This window comes from Symphodus melops (assembly GCF_947650265.1).
Source record: "Symphodus melops genome assembly, chromosome: 17".
Taxonomy (NCBI): domain Eukaryota; kingdom Metazoa; phylum Chordata; class Actinopteri; order Labriformes; family Labridae; genus Symphodus; species Symphodus melops.
The window spans coordinates 22,516,846-22,534,663 of NC_136707.1; the positions used below are offsets into that span (position 1 = coordinate 22,516,846).

General features: G+C 43.5%; 2 protein-coding genes across 2 annotated transcripts in view; one reads left to right on the forward strand and one right to left on the reverse strand.

Moving 5' to 3' along the window:
• The window catches only part of LOC306838692 (uncharacterized protein), a 173,518-nt gene extending 169,263 nt beyond the window's left edge, over nt 1-4,255 (reverse strand). The window contains exons 1-4 of the mRNA XM_079367022.1: nt 3,883-4,255; nt 1,107-1,145; nt 956-983; nt 609-813 (exon numbers count right to left, since the gene is read on the reverse strand). Coding sequence (XP_079223148.1) covers nt 609-813; nt 956-983; nt 1,107-1,143 — 270 coding nt within the window. The 5' untranslated portion in view covers nt 1,144-1,145; nt 3,883-4,255. The remainder of the gene's footprint in view (nt 1-608; nt 814-955; nt 984-1,106; nt 1,146-3,882) is intronic.
• Nucleotides 3,317-8,718, forward strand: luc7l3 (LUC7-like 3 pre-mRNA splicing factor). Its single transcript, XM_079367065.1, has 11 exons — nt 3,317-3,602; nt 4,262-4,328; nt 4,467-4,506; nt 4,600-4,744; nt 4,922-4,996; nt 5,095-5,199; nt 5,294-5,455; nt 5,604-6,007; nt 6,132-6,316; nt 6,399-6,619; nt 8,093-8,718. Exons 1-10 carry the CDS (start codon nt 3,504-3,506, stop codon nt 6,584-6,586), a joined length of 1,470 nt encoding a protein of 489 aa, XP_079223191.1. The 5' UTR covers nt 3,317-3,503; the 3' UTR covers nt 6,587-6,619; nt 8,093-8,718.
• The last annotated feature ends 9,100 nt before the right edge of the window (nt 8,719-17,818 follow it).

Below are 17,818 nucleotides of genomic sequence, written 5' to 3' on the forward strand. Positions count from 1 at the left end.
CAATAATCACTTTTATTCAGTGACAGAATCTATGTTGATCAAATGTTTTTTAATTCTATTTTTAAACGTCTTAAAGAAACTTTGAGATTTATTTTTTGGCCTTTTTGCCTTTATTGATAGAGGACAGTGGATAGAGTCGGAAAGGGGGAGAGAGTGGGGAGAGACATGCGGGAGGGTGGCCACAGGCCGGACGCGAACCCGGGCCGCCCGCGCGAGGAGCAAGGCCTCGCAACATGGTACGCGCGCTGTCGCTGCCGCTGAGCTATCAGCGCCCCCAAAGAAACTTTAAGCTGCCACAAAATGATCCATTTCTTCAAGTAAATTCAGATGAAAATGCTAAATCTTCCACATTTTCAGAAACTGCCCTCTTCAAACAGCTAACTTAATTCTTTTTGTCATTAATTCTCTTTGTACATGTCATTATTATAGGATCAGTTGAATTCATCACCATACCTTCTAAAACACCTCTCTGTCTGTGATATTGCTGCCTCAGCCTTTTTCTCAATAACATGCTTCACATTTATTATGTTTGTTTTAAACTGGGTGGAGTTTACAGAGAAGGTGAATAATCTCAGTCTGGAGTCACCACAGTCATCACTTATTCTTACCTCTTGGGTGAAGCTGCTCCAGGTGTGAACATCTGTCTCAGCTCGAGTTGCAATTCTGCCTCTCAAAACACTTTCAACAGAGTTGATGAAACTGGACTTGCCGGCACTGACCGGTCCATAAAGCAGAATCCTGAGATGTGTGACTTCTTTGTTTCGAGGTTGGTAAGATTTCAGAAAGTTCAGATTTTCCTGATTTTCATTGTTCCTGTTGATAGAAGAACATGAGATTCATTAATTCAGTGTTTTGAATAGTGAATGTTCAACAGGAACATTTTTATTGATGCTCTGCTGTGTGGCAGAACCACACCCAGGGTCACCACCCTGACTTCCTGTTTACTCACATCGACAGAGTCCTCCATGGCTGACTTGAAAGAGCTAAAAGACAAATTCACATGTTAACATACAGAAAGAAAACTTCAGACTATTTAAACAGAATTATGTTTCTCTGAATGGTAATATTTGAATAAAAATCATTTTTGTAAATGTGGAAAATCTTACAAGAAGGTGAGAGTGGTTTGGTCAACCAATGTGCCATATCTGCAAAATATAAGAGTTGTGTGTTAAGGTTCATGACTTCACCTCAATAAAGGAAGAATATTCAGATCATAAACTCTGTAAATAACAACAATGATGAATACAGCTCTGCAGATGAATGATGAAGTCATAATGTACTGATTTGTGTCAGAGTCATAAATCTGATTATTACTGTTACCTGTTCCTGGTGTGTAAAATATTCAGAGTTTATGAGTGACAGAAAGTTCCTGGATAAATAAAGTGGACTAGAAGGTTCTTTATTCCTCTGGACTGCAGCAGAGTAAAAACATGAAGCTGAATATTTCAGATAAAGTACGTCAGAACTTTTATCAGATATTTAATCAGACGTACACGACCTCAGTATGTGGTGTTAAACATGTTTATGGAAACAAACAGTACATCATAATTCATCTTTAAATTCATCCATCAGTTAAAAACAGTTCATGTGAGAGTTTTTTGTCAAAGTAACTTTTAAATAAATGACAATTCGATGTTCACATCATTCAACAAAAATAAACAAAGTAAGAGGACAAAAGGAAAGATCAGAAGGAGTCCTTCATAAAAAGAGATTTATCATTGAAAACATCTTAAAAATGTAAAACAAACCAAAGTCATTGAAATAAATAATAAAATCATAGAATATACACAGTCTTACTTTCTGTCGTGTTGCTCTGGCTGCACTGACTGAAAATGCGTCGGCTGGTCAGACTTTACTTTTGTTCTTTGGCATCTGTTTCTGGTCAGCCCTCTGACATCAGAGTAATCACCTTTCTGATATGTACCTGCTGTGTTTTTTAATGTGTCGATACACAAGATGTAATACAAAGGAAACAAAATAATCTTGACAGACTGCCTTTATCAGTTTTTCCAAACAGCAGTGATGTCTTGATATCTAAATGTCTTTTTCAGTATATTTATATTTACTCATTCTGCCTTTTTCTCCGTGTTTACCTGTTCATGTCACCTGGCTCTTACATCCAGCTGAGCCCACCTGCCCTTCACTGTCCCCTTCTTCCTCTATACTTATATTCTTCTGTGAACTTTCATTTCATATTTGCTGCATGTTTTTAAAACAAGTGCAAGGTGTGTTTGTACTCGTCAACGTGCAGAATCCACAAAGTGCTTGAAACATATTCATATCGTATAATAAAGTAAATACAACATTTCTTACTGACAGAGCTGGAATAATCCATTATATTATCTGATGATTGAGAAAATAAGATTACGGTAGAAATTAACATGTTTATCCTGTGTGTGTGTGTGTGCACGTGTGTTTGTGTGTGTGTGTGTGTGTGTGTGTGTGTGTGTGTGTGTGTGTGTGTGTGTGCATCAAAACAGTATCCAAAGGTCAGATAACTGGTTCATGTCTGTTACGGCTCAAACTTTGTGTCTCTGTTGTACCTCAGTCTTTACATTATGCGTGCAGCTGACATGATTGACAGGTTTGTCACAAGGTTAAAACCCGCCTCAGCTCTCAGCCTGTGGTTTGACTGTCTGTTTGTTTGTTTCTTCACCTGAAAGTGTGGTTGATCTATTTTACTTACTTCATATTTATTAGTATGGTGACAAGTGTGGAGCAAGTAAATCATTGCCACACACTTCAGCCTTTATAGCCTAAAGAACTTTGCCCAGACGATGCCCGTCCATGTCATTATGCAGTAAATCTTCAGAAATGTTTTATGGTGGAAAGGTTTTTAGAACATGTTGTTGTTCTCTAACAACAACACACCCTAATCTGAAAAACTCTAACGACCTCCATTAAGTTTTGCTTTGGCACAACTAATTCATGCTAAAAAATAATGAATACAGATGTGTTATCTGAAAATGTGATGACACTGTGAACACCTGGGTTTGAGCGATGTGTCAAAGATATTGTGACTCCACCAAAGTTTAAAGTCCTCCTCCAAAAAGCCAGTAATTGGGCAGTAATTTATTCGCAGATGTTTGCAATAGTCCCTTACTTTAAGTGGAATTTTGCAGTTAGTCTGTTATCAAATTAGACTGGTAAATACTTTCAAAATAAAATAATCCAACTAATTTGCGTGAATGCGTTTTTATTAATTTTACAATTACCGTTTTTGGATCTTTGACTTCATTTGGTATGACAGAATTGTGGTCTGTATTAATCCACCTACTCGTAGGGCGATTGCTGGTTTGGTGAAAATAAAACGTCATTTCGTAGTCCAAATTGTACTTCCGGTTCAGAGGTTAACGCAGCTGCCGTTGGACTGGTGGATGAAGCCAACGGGCGTTGTTACAGCGTGTCTGCCATTTTGATCATAAGAACTAAATGGTGTAAAAAAAGGCTCATACGGACACACTGTGGTGGTTTAAAGTGGGGCTTCGTTCTATCCAGGCACGATGCTCTCAGCAGCCCAGTTACTCGATGAGTTGATGGGCCGAGACAGAAATTTGGCCCCGGATGAAAAGCGATGCAACGTGCGCTGGGACGACGAGAGCGTAAGTTAGCATCTAGCTTAGCCTAGCCTAGCTCATTTTGAGAAGTGAACGAATGTTACAGTACTCTGGGACTTTAAAAAAATACACTCTGTGAGATTTGTCGGACATAAAAACGACTATTAACATACCTCTAAACAGAAAACACTCGAAATTTGCTTTTTCTTTTTTTTTTAAAGTGTCGTCAGGGACGCGTGCAATTTAGCTTCAGTATATGCTAATGCTAACTCGCTGCTAAGAAGATTAAACCGTTATGAATTATAAAGCTGTTTTTTTCTACCACCTTTAACCTCAGTCAGAGTTGTAGTTCCCGTCCTGATGGGTGTTTTACCTGCTTCACATAGTGGAGCTGGTCTAACTTCAAACGTGAGAGTTAAAACCACGTTATTGTTGCAGTTAGGTAAGCATTACTGATCATGGAGAAACGTATGAAATAATCTGTATTTTCTCAGCACTGGGGATGTAATGATTAACTCTTCTCACGATTTATTGAGATATAAAAGCTGCATCGTGTTGGTGGTTCTGTATTTAAAGCTGCAGTATTTGCACACCGTTTTTTTGTTACCTTCTCAGCTAATTTTCTGTCTTGGGAAGCCAAAAAGCTTTGAGTCGATGTTTAACTGCCTCATGATTAATCTTTACTTCCCTATTCCCTGTGTTAGGTCTGTCGATACTATCTGTGTGGCTTCTGCCCTGCTGAGCTCTTCACAAACACCCGATCTGACCTGGGTAAGAAACCAGTTTGTGTGGCAGCATCTTATTGGACATACGATACTTTTTATTATAAATAAAGGGAAGGATATGTGAGGTAACTTCCTGATGAACCTCGGCTGTTCTAAGATACTGAAGCGTGTCATTCTTTCACAGGTCCTTGTGAGAAAATCCACGATGAAAATCTTCGAACAACGTGAGTTCCGCTTTTTTGGGGGGGGGGGGAGGTTGTAATGTTTGTGTCTATATGTTGCCACCTTATTAACGCTTTCTATCCCATCCACTGCAGCTATGAGAAAAGCTCTCGGTTCATGAAGGAGGGATATGAACGAGACTTCCTGCGTTACCTGCAGTCCCTCCTGGCAGAGGTGGAACGGCGGATTCGAAGAGGACATGCCCGGCTCGCACTCTCCCAAGCTCAGCAGAATGCAGGGGTTTGGAACCTTTTATTTTTGCTGAATTTCTGTTCAGTGGTCTCTTAATTAAATGTATATTATGCGAGTCAGTGCACCTTTCGTTCCTCTCTAAACTTATTGCATATCATCAACCTGAAGGGAGATGAAACAGCTGCTGTGGTTTGCACCTGAGATACAGTGTGTTTGATCCTTCAGGGTCCTGGTCCATCGGGAAAGAACGAGGAGAAGGCCCAGGTTCTAACGGAGAAAATTGAAGACCTAGTGTTACAGGTTTGCATGAAAAGACAATACAAGATATTTCATTCTCATTCACACAGTTTGATGATGATGAAGCTGATCTGTCTTGTCTCTGCTTTGCTTCTGTTCAGATCGAGGAGCTGGGCTCGGAGGGCAGAGTGGAGGAGGCCCAGGGAATGATGAAGCTGGTGGAGCAGCTGAAGGAGGAGAGGGAGCTGCTCAGCTCCACGCCCTCGGTGAGTCATGGAGCTCTATCCTGGTCAGCCTACACTTTCTTCTTGTGTTGTTTTAACTGCTAAAAAACACGTTTTGATTTTCATATTCTTCCAGACAATCGAGAGCTTTGCAGCCCAGGAGAAACAGATGGAGGTGTGCGAGGTGTGCGGGGCCTTCCTCATCGTGGGGGACGCACAATCACGCGTGGACGACCACTTGATGGGCAAGCAACACATGGGCTACGCTAAGATCAAATCCACTGTGGAGGAGCTCAAGGTAACCAGAGTTTCTGAGGATGAAACATCATTTCTTTATTCAGAGTTCTGACATTGTTGCAAGAGGAGAAAAACTTAAATATTTTATGGACCTCTTTGAAACATTTGGATCGACTTTTCGTAGTTAAGATTAGCGCTCTTGCTTACAGGAGAAACTTCGTCGGCGCTCAGAAGAGCCCCCAGGTGAAACCCCCGCACTCAAGAAGGACCGAGAGGACCGCGAGCGCGAGAGGGAGGAGCGGGAGAAAAAGCGCAAAGAGGAGGAAGAGAAGGAGAAGGAGCGAGAGAAGGAACGCGAGAAGGAGAGGGAGCGAGAAAAGGAGAGAGAGAGGGAGCGTGAGAGAGAGCGAGACAGAGATCGAGACCGGGACAGAGACAGAGACCGGGATAGAGACAGAGACCGGGACCGGGACAGGAGGGCACGCAGAAGCCACTCCAACAGCCGCCACTCCAGTAGAGCGTCAGACAGGAAACGGAGCAGATCCCGTGATCGGAGAAGGTCCAGGAGCAGAGACAAGGACAGGGAGAGGGACAGGGACCGCAAACGCAGCAGGTATGACCAACTGCATGAAATCCCATTGAACACAAATGTATCACCTTGAAAGTTTTTTTTTAAATTTGTAAATCAATGCATTCTGTTTCTTAATATTCACCACCATATTTTCCTCTTTTTATAGGAGCCGGGACAGGGACAGAGACCGGGAGAGGAGGCGCAGCCGGGACCGCTCCGATAGAAAACGTCGCTCCCGCAGCCGCGAGCGAAGGAGGTCTCGCAGCTCAGAGCGCAAATCTCACCGCCACCGCAGCCGCAGCAAGGACCGCGACAAGGAGAGGGACAGAGAGCGGTCATCCAAAGACAAAGGTGAGGACGTCAGCGGGTGCAGAGGTGAAAAATCTGCACAGCACGTTGGACAGTGACTCATAAACGCCTCATGTTTTCTCAGACCGTAAGTCAACCGAGGAGAGAAGCAGCTCGAAGAAAGACAAGCACTCTGGCGGCGACGCAGCCGCCATCAAGGCTTCGTCAGAAGTGGAACCGATGGAGACGGAGGTGGCTGCCTCTGCCTCCTCCCCGCTGCTTAACGGCCAGCAAGAGCTCCTCCATTCTGAAGGTGACACTCAGTCCAATTAAAACTGATCTGATAGGACCTCAGATCAGGCTCAGGTAAGTGCGGCCTCCTCCCTGCTCCCCCCTGGCTCTGAACCCTCCTCCTCCCCCCCCTTCTCCCATCTCCCTCACCCTCCCTCTCTCCCTACCTCTCCCTCCCCGTTTAAGTTCAGTTCAATGCCTATGATTTTTGTCTTATGTACTTCTCGCATATATCTTTATCCTGTTTTCAAATAGTGCATCATAAGTATGCACTGAAGATGAAGGACTAGGCCCGATGAATGAGAAGAAAGTAGAAAACATTCACACAAAGCCAAGAGGGAAAAGCCAGTGTAGTCCTGAGCAAACATGCCCTGAGGTACCCCTCGCTTTGTATATGGGATGTATTTTGTCTTTGCAGGCAAAATGGCAGAAAAGGTATTAACCAGTAACATTTTCCTGCCTGTGTTACCCTGTGTTTGTTTTTTTCTTTGAACTAGGAAAGAGTACATTTTAGATGTTCCCTCCATAAAGGGAGAGAATCCTCCTCTGTGTGTCTACAAAGATGACGTGGGGATTTCTCCTGCTCACGTGTAAACACGCAGACAGCCGTAGTCTAAGGTGTATGTGAAAAACAAAGCAACTTTATTCGACAGTAATCCTTTTCTCAAATGCCTTGGATTTGTTGTCCAGCTTCCTGTGCCTGATAATACCATGCAGTGTGTGTTTGGGGGGTGTCATAGCACCGGGGGGCCTTATGTAACTAACTAACTGGAGGGTAGGGTTTATCGAATGAATTGCAGCTGACTTCCACACCTCACACAGCGTTGGTGTTGTGAGCGAGACCACATGAGAAAAGGGCAAATTAAAAATCATGGATACTCTCTGACTGTCAAACTGTGCAGGTACTCACCCCAGGTACTCCTTTCTCTACCCACATCCATTTCTGAATGCTGTTGCCTGTCAGAAAGAACTATTCTGTACTTCTCCAAAACATGGACGTAAAAGCTTGATTGTGTACATTTTTTTTTTTTTTAAGTAAAGTTCAGATATGTTTTGTAAAGGTTATGAGGTTGTCTTAGAAATGCCAGAGATGAACTTTTATTTGTTTAAAGCTGAGAGGCAGCCTGCTTGATATACCTGCTCCAGATGCTCAAAGTGAGATTTTAAACGTCACAGAGGAAGCCATCTTTTAAATTGGCTAAAATACTAATTGCACTTTTGCATCTTTGCTGGGAATATCAAGCAGGCCTGTCGGTGTGTTTAGGGTGCAAGGTAGTGACCAAACCTTTTTTTTTAGAATCAACTTTTGATAGGTGTTCCTAGGTAGATCTTTTTTAATCCACGTCAGGATTTGTCTGTTCATCATAAGCAGTTAAATGTTTACAACCTTCACTTTCCTCTGTGGCTAACTTGAGGGATACATTTGACTGGTAGTTTTTTATCCAGATGTTGATGTTGCTCCAGTAGCAGCAGATGTTTAAACTAAACCTCCACCTTGTTGCGGGACCTTTTCTAACATGACATTTTGTGAACATCTTTGTTGAACAGGGGAAGCTGGGCGACCTGGCGGAGGAAAAAGTGGAAGAGCGCACCCATCCTGTCCCTGAACCTGACACCTCGCTGCTTACAAACAAGGTGACCCACAGTTGTGTAGTGGCTTATTTAAAAACATGAACATGTGTGAGGAGATGGTTGTCATGTTCCCTTCCCGGTTGATCTCGGAGGTTTAGTTTGTAGTTCATCTGTTTCATGCTCTACATGTCCCCGGGCATCACTTCACCAAACTCAGAGGAGATTATGGCTTTTTGTGTTTTCTTTTATTAAAAAAAAAAAAAAAACTTTCCACATCTTTGTTTTTCAGCATTTAGTGAAAATGAAATAAAGTCAGTGCTTGTGGTTTCTTTTTGTGTGTCAGGTTCCACTTTCACATCCCGCCCCTTCTTTTCTAAAGTCAGATGAACGCGTATGTACAATGTTAGAGCCCTGAGCGGGCGTGTCTCTCCCCTCCTCCACGTCCAGCTCGCCATGATTGCTCATGTCCCCTTACTGTAAAAAACAAACAAAAAAAAATACTGATTTCATTTTGATCAAAAGATTTTGAAGACTGAAGACTTGTTTAATTTTGACCTGCTTTTACTGTCCATGTTGTCTCGATGAATAAAAGGTGAAAACATTTTGATGGTGTGGTGTTTTTCTTTCATCCTTCGTTGGATTCGACTGTGAATGACTTTCCATAAGCGCTCCATATAAAGTGCATTACATCATTAATCTTATGTTTGATGTTACTTAGTCAATGAGCAGTGTCCCATTATTCTGGACTAAATCTATTTATGTCAACGTTTAACTGGGCGACTTAACTTTTGCCTCCTGACAGTTTGACTTTTCATCATTCAGTAGGAAGCCATGTAAGAACATTCAAATGTTATTAAAGGTACGGGGGTCTTCAAGACTTTCAAACATGAAAAACATTCATTACATGAAGTTCAAACCCTGAACTGAAGACGTCTCTGCTTGTTTATCCCTGAAGGAGTCAGAGCTATGAAAGTCCTCCACGTGTCCTCAAAATGAATTCAGAAAGCAGGATGAGAAACATACTTATAGAAATGTTCCAATGAGGCACTTCCCCCCCCCCCCCCCACACACACACACCCTCTTTTAAGTTGCAAATATTTAATTATTTCACAACATTAATGACAAAATCATAAGCATGAAGCTGAACTTCCAGGCACAGTATTTGTGTAATTTGGGGTGAATCCCATGATCTCTGACTGCATGTGCGCTGTAAACACTTCTCGAGCCACCTGTAGTCTGCAGAGAGTCCGTCCTGTATAATGTCTTCATCCTGCTGAGTGCTTATCGATCTACACTTCCATTAAGACACAAACTTTGCACCTCCAGTCGTCCTCTTACAGTCCAGTGAGAACCCGGATCCTGTCAGTGCCAGCCGGGCTGAAAGCCAGCAACCTTGTAGGACACGAACATTTATATCCATCAGTGCTGACCAAAGCTTCTTCCTCACTAATGTTCCACTTTATTATTGTGTCCAAAGAGCCTTAAAACTTTCTGTTTCATTTCATAAACTCTGAGTCAAACGCGTATTGTTTCCCCTCCTTTTTATTGTGTGCCCCTAACGCGGCCCACACACCGGGCTGGATGTGTTTTCTTCCTTCCTGACCTTTCCTTACAAAGCACCTGTGGAGAAAGCTGCAGCATTCTGTTCGAGGTCATCATTTGAGTGTAATTAATAGCTACTGTACTGTGCACGCAGGTCAGTGTTCAACCCACAACCTGGAGACTTTACTGCAGACTGTGTGGAATAAAGCAAAGAGAGGGAAGCTGCAGACATGAACTTTCACCTGTGCAACATTTTTAATGTGCGGCGTTTCAGATTAATGAGCATTCACCTCTCAGACTGACATCAACAGAAGGCGGAAAAAGATGCTCAGGATGCATTCAACATTTAAATAGAGTTAGTAATGTGCTTAGATATCATCAAGGCTTAGTATGCAAACAGGACTAATTCAGGTTTATGTCGAATATATTGAAGGCAAATTGCAGCACTTGAACATGTTCACTCACCTGAGATCAGTTTTACTCACTCGATGATATCCAAAGATGAAGTGTGCATGTGCAAATGTCTCAGTTTAGAGGTGATCACAATGCACGAGCTCGGTTTGTTCGCTTTTAAATTCAGAACTGTCCTTTAGCTTAAGTGTGTTTTTCCTCATCATCATTGTCAGGAGGAAACACCTGCTTTGCATAGTCTCAGTAGAAAACAAAAAAAAGCAGTGTGAGGCGTTTGTGCCTCTAACAGGCAATTTATTCATTTACTGTATGTAATCATGTTTAATTGTGCAGGCGGCCTGGCCCAGCTGTGACCTCTGCTCCCATCTGTGTCTCTCCTGTGACCGCTCAGATGTCGCCCCCCCGAAGCTGCAGAAAAGGTGTCCTCTCCTGGCTTCCTGTCCCAGAACACCACAGAAGCAGGTGTGCTTCGGATGGTTTGTTAACTTCTGGGACAGATGCCGAAATACAGAAACAATGAACCATAGAGCGGAGCGAGCCAGATACAGTGGGGAGGTAGACTGGCAGCTATGCAATGCATGGAGCAGCTGATTGTATTATACAGTTAGAAATGAATAACTGTTTTCTGCTTTTGATCATATGGAAGAAGTGTAGGTTATAATGTTGCTACAGCATGCACACTGCAGATATGTTACTTTGCATCACTGAACAGCAGGAGGCAGTGTGCACCTTCATATCAAGCAGGAGTGGTGGTTGCATCACGGCGGTGCAGCCACAGCATTAGTTCACATACATCAAGCCTGTTATTGCATGATTATGCACACGCTGGAGCAGCAGGAATCCCTGATAGTGGCCTACTAACTCGTTCTCAACAGGGCTGCAACATTAACATCACACTCTCTCTGCAGCCCCACAATGTTTACATGTCATTAAGGAAAGCAGTATTTCCCCCGGGTAGGCGTTGTAGGCTGTGGAAAAACAACAGAAAGACAACGAGCTGAGAAGCCGGGGGAAATGAAAAAGTGATAGAGCAGGAAACAAGAGGAGAGACGGAGGGGAGTGAGCGTGATGTGATGCTAAATAACCGGGGTGAAAAAGGATAATGGAGATGGATTGTCTTCTTCTTTCTCGACTTTTTTTCTCCTCTTTTTACACAGACAGTGAATCTCAAGTGAAGGTCGGGAGGAAGCGGCACGTAGATTATGCAGTGGAGAAGGCAATTCATCAGTGCTGTCGGCGTGCTGTCTGATTAATGATCCAAACTCCAACACACACTCAGAGCTTATGTCAGCTGTCAGTCATGTTCTGAAGGAGGGAATATCATTTACCCATAGGGCAGCTACCCTTTGTGCTGAGCTAGTTCCTGTTTCATTACTCCTTGCACAGCCGTAGCAGAAAGCTATTGGCTTTGATTCTTTTTTTTCCCTGTGTATTATTATTGCAGTGAAACCAGGTATCCTTAAAGGCACTGCAGACAGACGCATAAAGCAGTGTAGTGCTTGTTAATTCAACCTTTTTCTTCATGCTCTAAAGTGTCGGTGACCCTGAGTTTCATCATGCTTTATGGAAATCTAGATAGTACAATCCTTGACTTTGTTTAGTGTAGTTACTGTTCATGGCTGTGAACTCATATTTAATAAACTGTGAGAACCTGAATCATCTGCTAACACCCTATTCTGTGCAATCAACACAAACGTTAATATTTTAGATCTTGGGATATGAATACACACTCTGATCTTCTCACGTTTTAATGACTGTAGCTATCATCATCTCTAAAGCGTTTACAGTAAATCCAGAATGCAGCAGCCAGATTATTAACCCCGCTGACTAATGAAGCACAAGCACCAATCTATCACAGCATATCCACCACTTTGGACTAGCCTGTGGCATCCTTTTTGCACAAAACTGAAGTATTAAAAGTTTGTGAACACTGTGTTAGAATTTAAAATAAATTATTTTATTAAACTTAGTTATCTAAAAGTGCCGAAGCTTTAAAAACAACAACATATTGTCATAAGACAGGTGCTCAGGAGAGGACTGAATCCATCAGACGTTACGAGCACACAGTCTAAACTACACTTCACTGAAAGGTTGCAAACACGTTTGTGGATTGAGTCGGTGTGCAGGAGCTTGTTTGATCATTTTAAACGAGAACGTTCCCCATTTTGGGTTCCAAGGACTTGGATTTGTGTTGCTGTGATATCAAAACAAGTATGAATATTGTTCTCGTATCAAAAAGAAGTTTATCATTCTGGACAACCGTAATTGGTTCTTGAGTTTTTTTTAGGTCAACGACACATTTATAAAAATTTGAAGCTACCTGGCTGTATTTCTGTGAGGCTAAGCTCATCCTGCATCTGTGCACGTGTGAGGACGAGGGAGCGGAAGAAACGTTTCAAGAATGTGATGCCTCTCCCAGGAAGAAAGGTGAAATCTTGCAGAAACCTTCTGTTTGCATTCTCTACATGGCTGTTCTGATGAAGCAAACTTGTAGCTTAAAGACCACTTGAAGCGTTTTGTTAGCTGCTGCCTGATATTACACAACACCAATGTAGCTTCTTAATGTACCATGGAGTCGTCTCTCCAACCCGCCTGAACAGAAGTTAAACGGCATTAGTTGCAGAATGATGGCTGTCCTGTTGCATTGTATTGCATTCTACAGAAACGTGCCCAAATGTTCCTCTCGTGATGCATCCAGTGGTTTCGCTTGCAGGCTGTAAAAGCTACATTCTCAGCAGTGATAATGGAAGTGGAGTGGCTCACGCTTCAGTGTTTGCTCTGCAGCTCGTCTCTCTCTCCTTCCCTCAGCAGATGGCTCCACCGCAGGAATGGGCTCCCAATCAACGAATAACAGACCAGCAGCTTTTTTTTTTTTTTTTCTTCCTCGCTTTCTCTCTTCACTATTTTTCTTTCGCGCTTTTTGTCCCCCCGCAGTGTTTGCAGTGCTGGCCCTAGATGAGCCACCTGGAGCTAGGAGGCAGGGTGGCAGCCAGTGGGAGTTTTTTCGTCGTCCCACCTGAACATCAAAGCCGCTGTTGCAGGCGCTGGAGTGAGGACAAACCTGTCCCCTGTGGTGTCTCCTCCTCTGGAAGCTCGTAAGGAAGCAACAAGAGTGACAAGAGGATGAAACACACAAACAGGCAGAGGGGAGATTTATTTTTCTTGCTAATGCATTCACAATACGAGGAGGTGAGAGCAGGTTCAGAGAAGCGGCGAGGTTTACGTTTGGCGTTAGAGTATAAAAACGTGAACTCAGCAGAAGTCGGTGATGGAGATCTGCTGGCTGTTTGATCTGACGTGTGACAAATCCTTCACCCCTGAAACACACACTGGCACGCAGACATCTAAGAAACTGTGGCCAAACCACCCCTGGGTGTAACCCTGTCTCCATGGCAACGGCTCAACCTGACCTTGCCTAATTTGTACCATAACAACCGGCTGTAGCGTGGAATTATGCACCAGGTGAAATGAGAGTTAATCCCCCTCACAAAGCTAACGCACCTGCCTCAGTGTGCGCACACACACACACACACACACACACACACACACACACGGCCAGCAGGGAGAGAAACCTGGAGGAGAGCTGGAGCAGAACAAATGACCATTAGCGCCGGAGTCACCCGGAGGAATGTGAAGTTATGAAAGGAGCATCGTTATACTAGTTAGTTGTTTTCACTGAGCGCTTGAACGTTCCTCCACAGATGACAAAGGTGAGCGACCCGTTGATTTGAGCAGAGGTGACTGGAGCGTCATTAGAGGACCCTCGGCGTCTCTTGTGTTTAGATATTGATCTGAGACACGGTGGCACCTGAACGCCCCTCATTATAAAAGGAATCCATGATGCTGTCCCTCGTGACCGATCGTGGTTGTCTCGTGTAATTTGTATCGACCCCGCTCATTGTCTGTTGATTGACATCAGATTGATTTCCTCATTTTCCATCTGGATGGATGAAACATTGATCTCTGTGCTGTGATCCAAAGATGCTTTATTGATTATTTCATTATGTACGCTTTGATTGCTGAAGAGTTTATTACAGGAGACTTTCATTAAACACCAGTTAACTTGGGGTGCTAGTAGCCTGGTGGTTAGTGCAGGCGCTGCACGTACAGAGCCGGGTTTGAATCTGACCTGTGACTCCCATGTTACTCCCCACTTTCTCTCTCTCTCTCTCTCTTTACGGATTTAATTTAAAGCAATAACCACAAAATAAACCTTTTAAATAAGAAACACCCCCCTCGCTTTATAATGCATCTCTCTCCATGTAAGTCGGGTTTGACTCAGCTGGGGGAGGAATCACTCTCGATCCTGTTTTTCCAGCGCGGTGCAGATTCATCAGATGTCTGTTCACCCTTTTTCTTGCTGCTGTAACTTTGCTGAATGTTGCTCTTGATGGATGAACGTTGGGTCTTTGCAGACGATATCACAAAGACTACAGTCTTTCACCTGCTCTTTTGTAATGTCTGTTGGTGTAACATTTGTTGTGAATTGGCGCTGCACAAAAAAAAACAGAACTAACAGAAGTACGTCCAAACGTAATTAAAAATTCATGAAAGCAATAACACAAACGTTTTCATATTTCTGGACTAAATCATAGATTCTGTATTTGAAGATTAAAAGGACATGATGGTATGATGACCGCAGAATAAACAGGACCAGACGTACTGCACAAAGGCAACCTTCTAAAGACATTCATGTCATTGAACACTCTGTGTATGATTGGATTTTAAAAGGCTCACACACACACACACACACACACACACACACACACACTCCAGTGTTCTCCTCTTTGGAAAACGCTGAGGGTGCAGACTTGTCTCCTCCCTCATCCCCCCCTCCTCTTTCACAGCACAATTTTTCCATCCCATGAATAATGTATCTGATTAATTAGGCTCGTCATTACAGTAAAGGGTCAACAGGAAATTCCCCTCTGTTCTAGTTCAAACAAAAAATGGACCTCTTTTCTTCTCCTTCCTCCCCTCGCTCCCTCCGTCATTGTCGGCTGTGTGTTCTGGATAAAAGGGAGGGCCCTGGGTATTTGTTGTACCCCTCGGGACGCTGCATGGCATCGCGCAGGGGAATACAATGAAATAACAAGATAACAAGATAAAAGCTTGGTGTTGGACTTCAAAGCGGGTGGCTGCTTGAATAGAAGCGCGCACAGTTTGCTCCTTGCTGATCATGAGAGGCAGAGGGCGGGCTCAGAATATGCAGACCAGCATGTTCTGTAACACAATCATGTAGCGGTATATATGATGGTATAAAACTTGAATTGCTGCAGCCCGCCTGTCATGTGTACAATAATGTGGCACCCTGAGCTGATCCTCACTGGAGCGATCACGTAAAGCTGTTTAAATCTGAGCCTCTGCCTGTATGACACAATGTCACAGGCGTGTTTAGCACCAAGCAATCTAAAAGTGTAAATCCCCCACAAACATGTAATTCCTGGAGTCTCCCACCCCGAGGTGCAGCTCCTGCAATAAATTTGCTTAGCAGCTATTGATCCGTGCTGTGCTCACACATGGGTGGGCTGTCATGGCATCTTGGACACAGTGCATGCACACATCATTGCTCATACAGCAGGAGGGAGGCACATATTTACTGCAGATGCCACAAGCAAAGCTGGCTTTTTTTGTCGCCCTGTCAAATGCGCACTCATTCACTCTCACATTTTACAAGCTTTAATGCACTGCTCTCACACCGTGAAGCGATGCAGGGTGTTGGGAGGTGGCCTCTGCATTGTGAACCCTTTGGCCTTTCATCGATCCAGGGCTTCAATAGCTCTGTATCGATCGTCCCTCTTTCCTTGTACGGCGATCCGTCATGCACCTGTCCACTGATGCTCTCTGGCTAGCGTTGCTGTCTTTCATGCTCACCCTGCAGCGATTTTAAACAGGCAAGACAGTATTAGTGTGTTAGTTTGATATGCTCGACTATTCATTGAAAATGTTGCTCCGAGCAACAGCTTTTGAAATACCAGAAGATTTAAGTGTCCTTGGACACACACTTTCACAGAAATGAGACAAAGCATGCATGAGTGTATGTGTGTGTGTGTGTGTGTGTGTGTGTGTGTGTGTGTGTGTGTCATCAGACCTGCCACAGCTCAGCTGCAAACAGTGTCAGATGGTATTACACTGATGTAGAGTGTTTGCTGATCTTCCTGCCTGACTTTGTGGTGAACAGTGAAGCCCTGGCTCTCCGGCTCTCCGGCTCTCCGGCTCTCCGGCTCTCCGGCTCTCCGGCTCTCCGGCTCTCCGGCTCTCCGGCTCTCTGGCTCTCTGGCTCTCTGGCTCTCTGGCTCTCCGGCTCGTGCAGTGTGATCATGCAAATCAGCACCTCGCTCATTCCCAGCAAGCATTTCACAGACGATGGCGGACACAGAGTGAAGTCTCCTCATATCTGATTTACTCTGCCCTCTGTCTACTGTCCACAGGAATGACACCACAGAACCAATGAGAAGATGATTCATGTACATTCATTTAATAGACAGCATGTTGTTTGTGTTCAGCTGAAATGCTAAATCCCTCATGTCCAATTCTCCTCTGCGAGCTGTAAAACACGCGTTCTGTACATGTTTAGCATGTGACAGAGTGTGACGGACATAAGAAGGAAAATCTTCATAAAACTGATTTAACAGCAGGAACACTTTCAAACAGCACAAGCATGTGTACGCACACAGAGGCTTGTAAGGCCGACATGTAAGTGTGTGTAGTGTTGGTGGATGTGTGTGTTTAAAAGATGAAGGCAATGATTACTGACATTTGCACTGATGTGTACTGAAATGGAAATTTGCAGTGCAGACTGAAACACCTGACTCTCACCTGGAGACGCGGAGCAGCTCCTCTCTGCAGCGCTACACACAAATATACATTCACACTCTTTTCACATCTACACAGATTCCTGATTGCTTTGAGTTGAAGCCTTTCACGTTTTATCATGTGGCGGCACTTTAAGCACGAGAACTGAATCTGTAACGTCGATATCTTTAACACTGAACAGAATATCAGCAGTGTATAAAGTTTATAGTTTAAAGAGGCGATGAGTCATGTTGTGATTTACAGGCAAAACTCCTTCCTGATTTGTTTGACACAGTCTATTGATTATTTCTGTATGCATCCTAGAATTCAAGCAGATTCAAAAGCTGGGTACAAAATGCATTCAGACCTTACAAGACTTAAACCCAGAAATGTTTAATGTATGCACTTTTATTTTGACATGTCTAGGCTATTATATAAACTTGCTTAGCCAGAGAATGCATGAAATAGAGCAGCCAGAGTGGTAAAGATTTATTTCAAGCTGTTTTCTTGTCCCGCTCGAGTTTCTTTGGAAAATTCATGTTCATGAGCATTTTACAACTTGGACACTCGTTTTAACGATGTTTCTGTCGCCACATAAACGCAGCATTAATCCGGACAGCAGGGGCGTGTCCAGAGAGACGACCAGTGACGGCATGGGCCATCCTTGAAATCTGATTGGCCGCCCCAGGTGTCACCCCAAAATCCCAAACGCCTTATAAGTGAAAATGAATTATTCCGGCTGTGTGTCGAGAGGCTGTTAGTCGTTTTCTCTGCGTGTCAGTGACGAATATTTTCTTTGTAAGAGCTTTAAGTTGTCAATAAAATCTGTGCACATCTATTACACAAAACAGGTGCATATAGGAAAGAAATGTGTGCATTGAAAATTGCAGCTAGTCTTACTGCTTGTTAGGGAATAACAAGCTTCAGTCTGCAGCAGCTTGCATACCGTTTTTA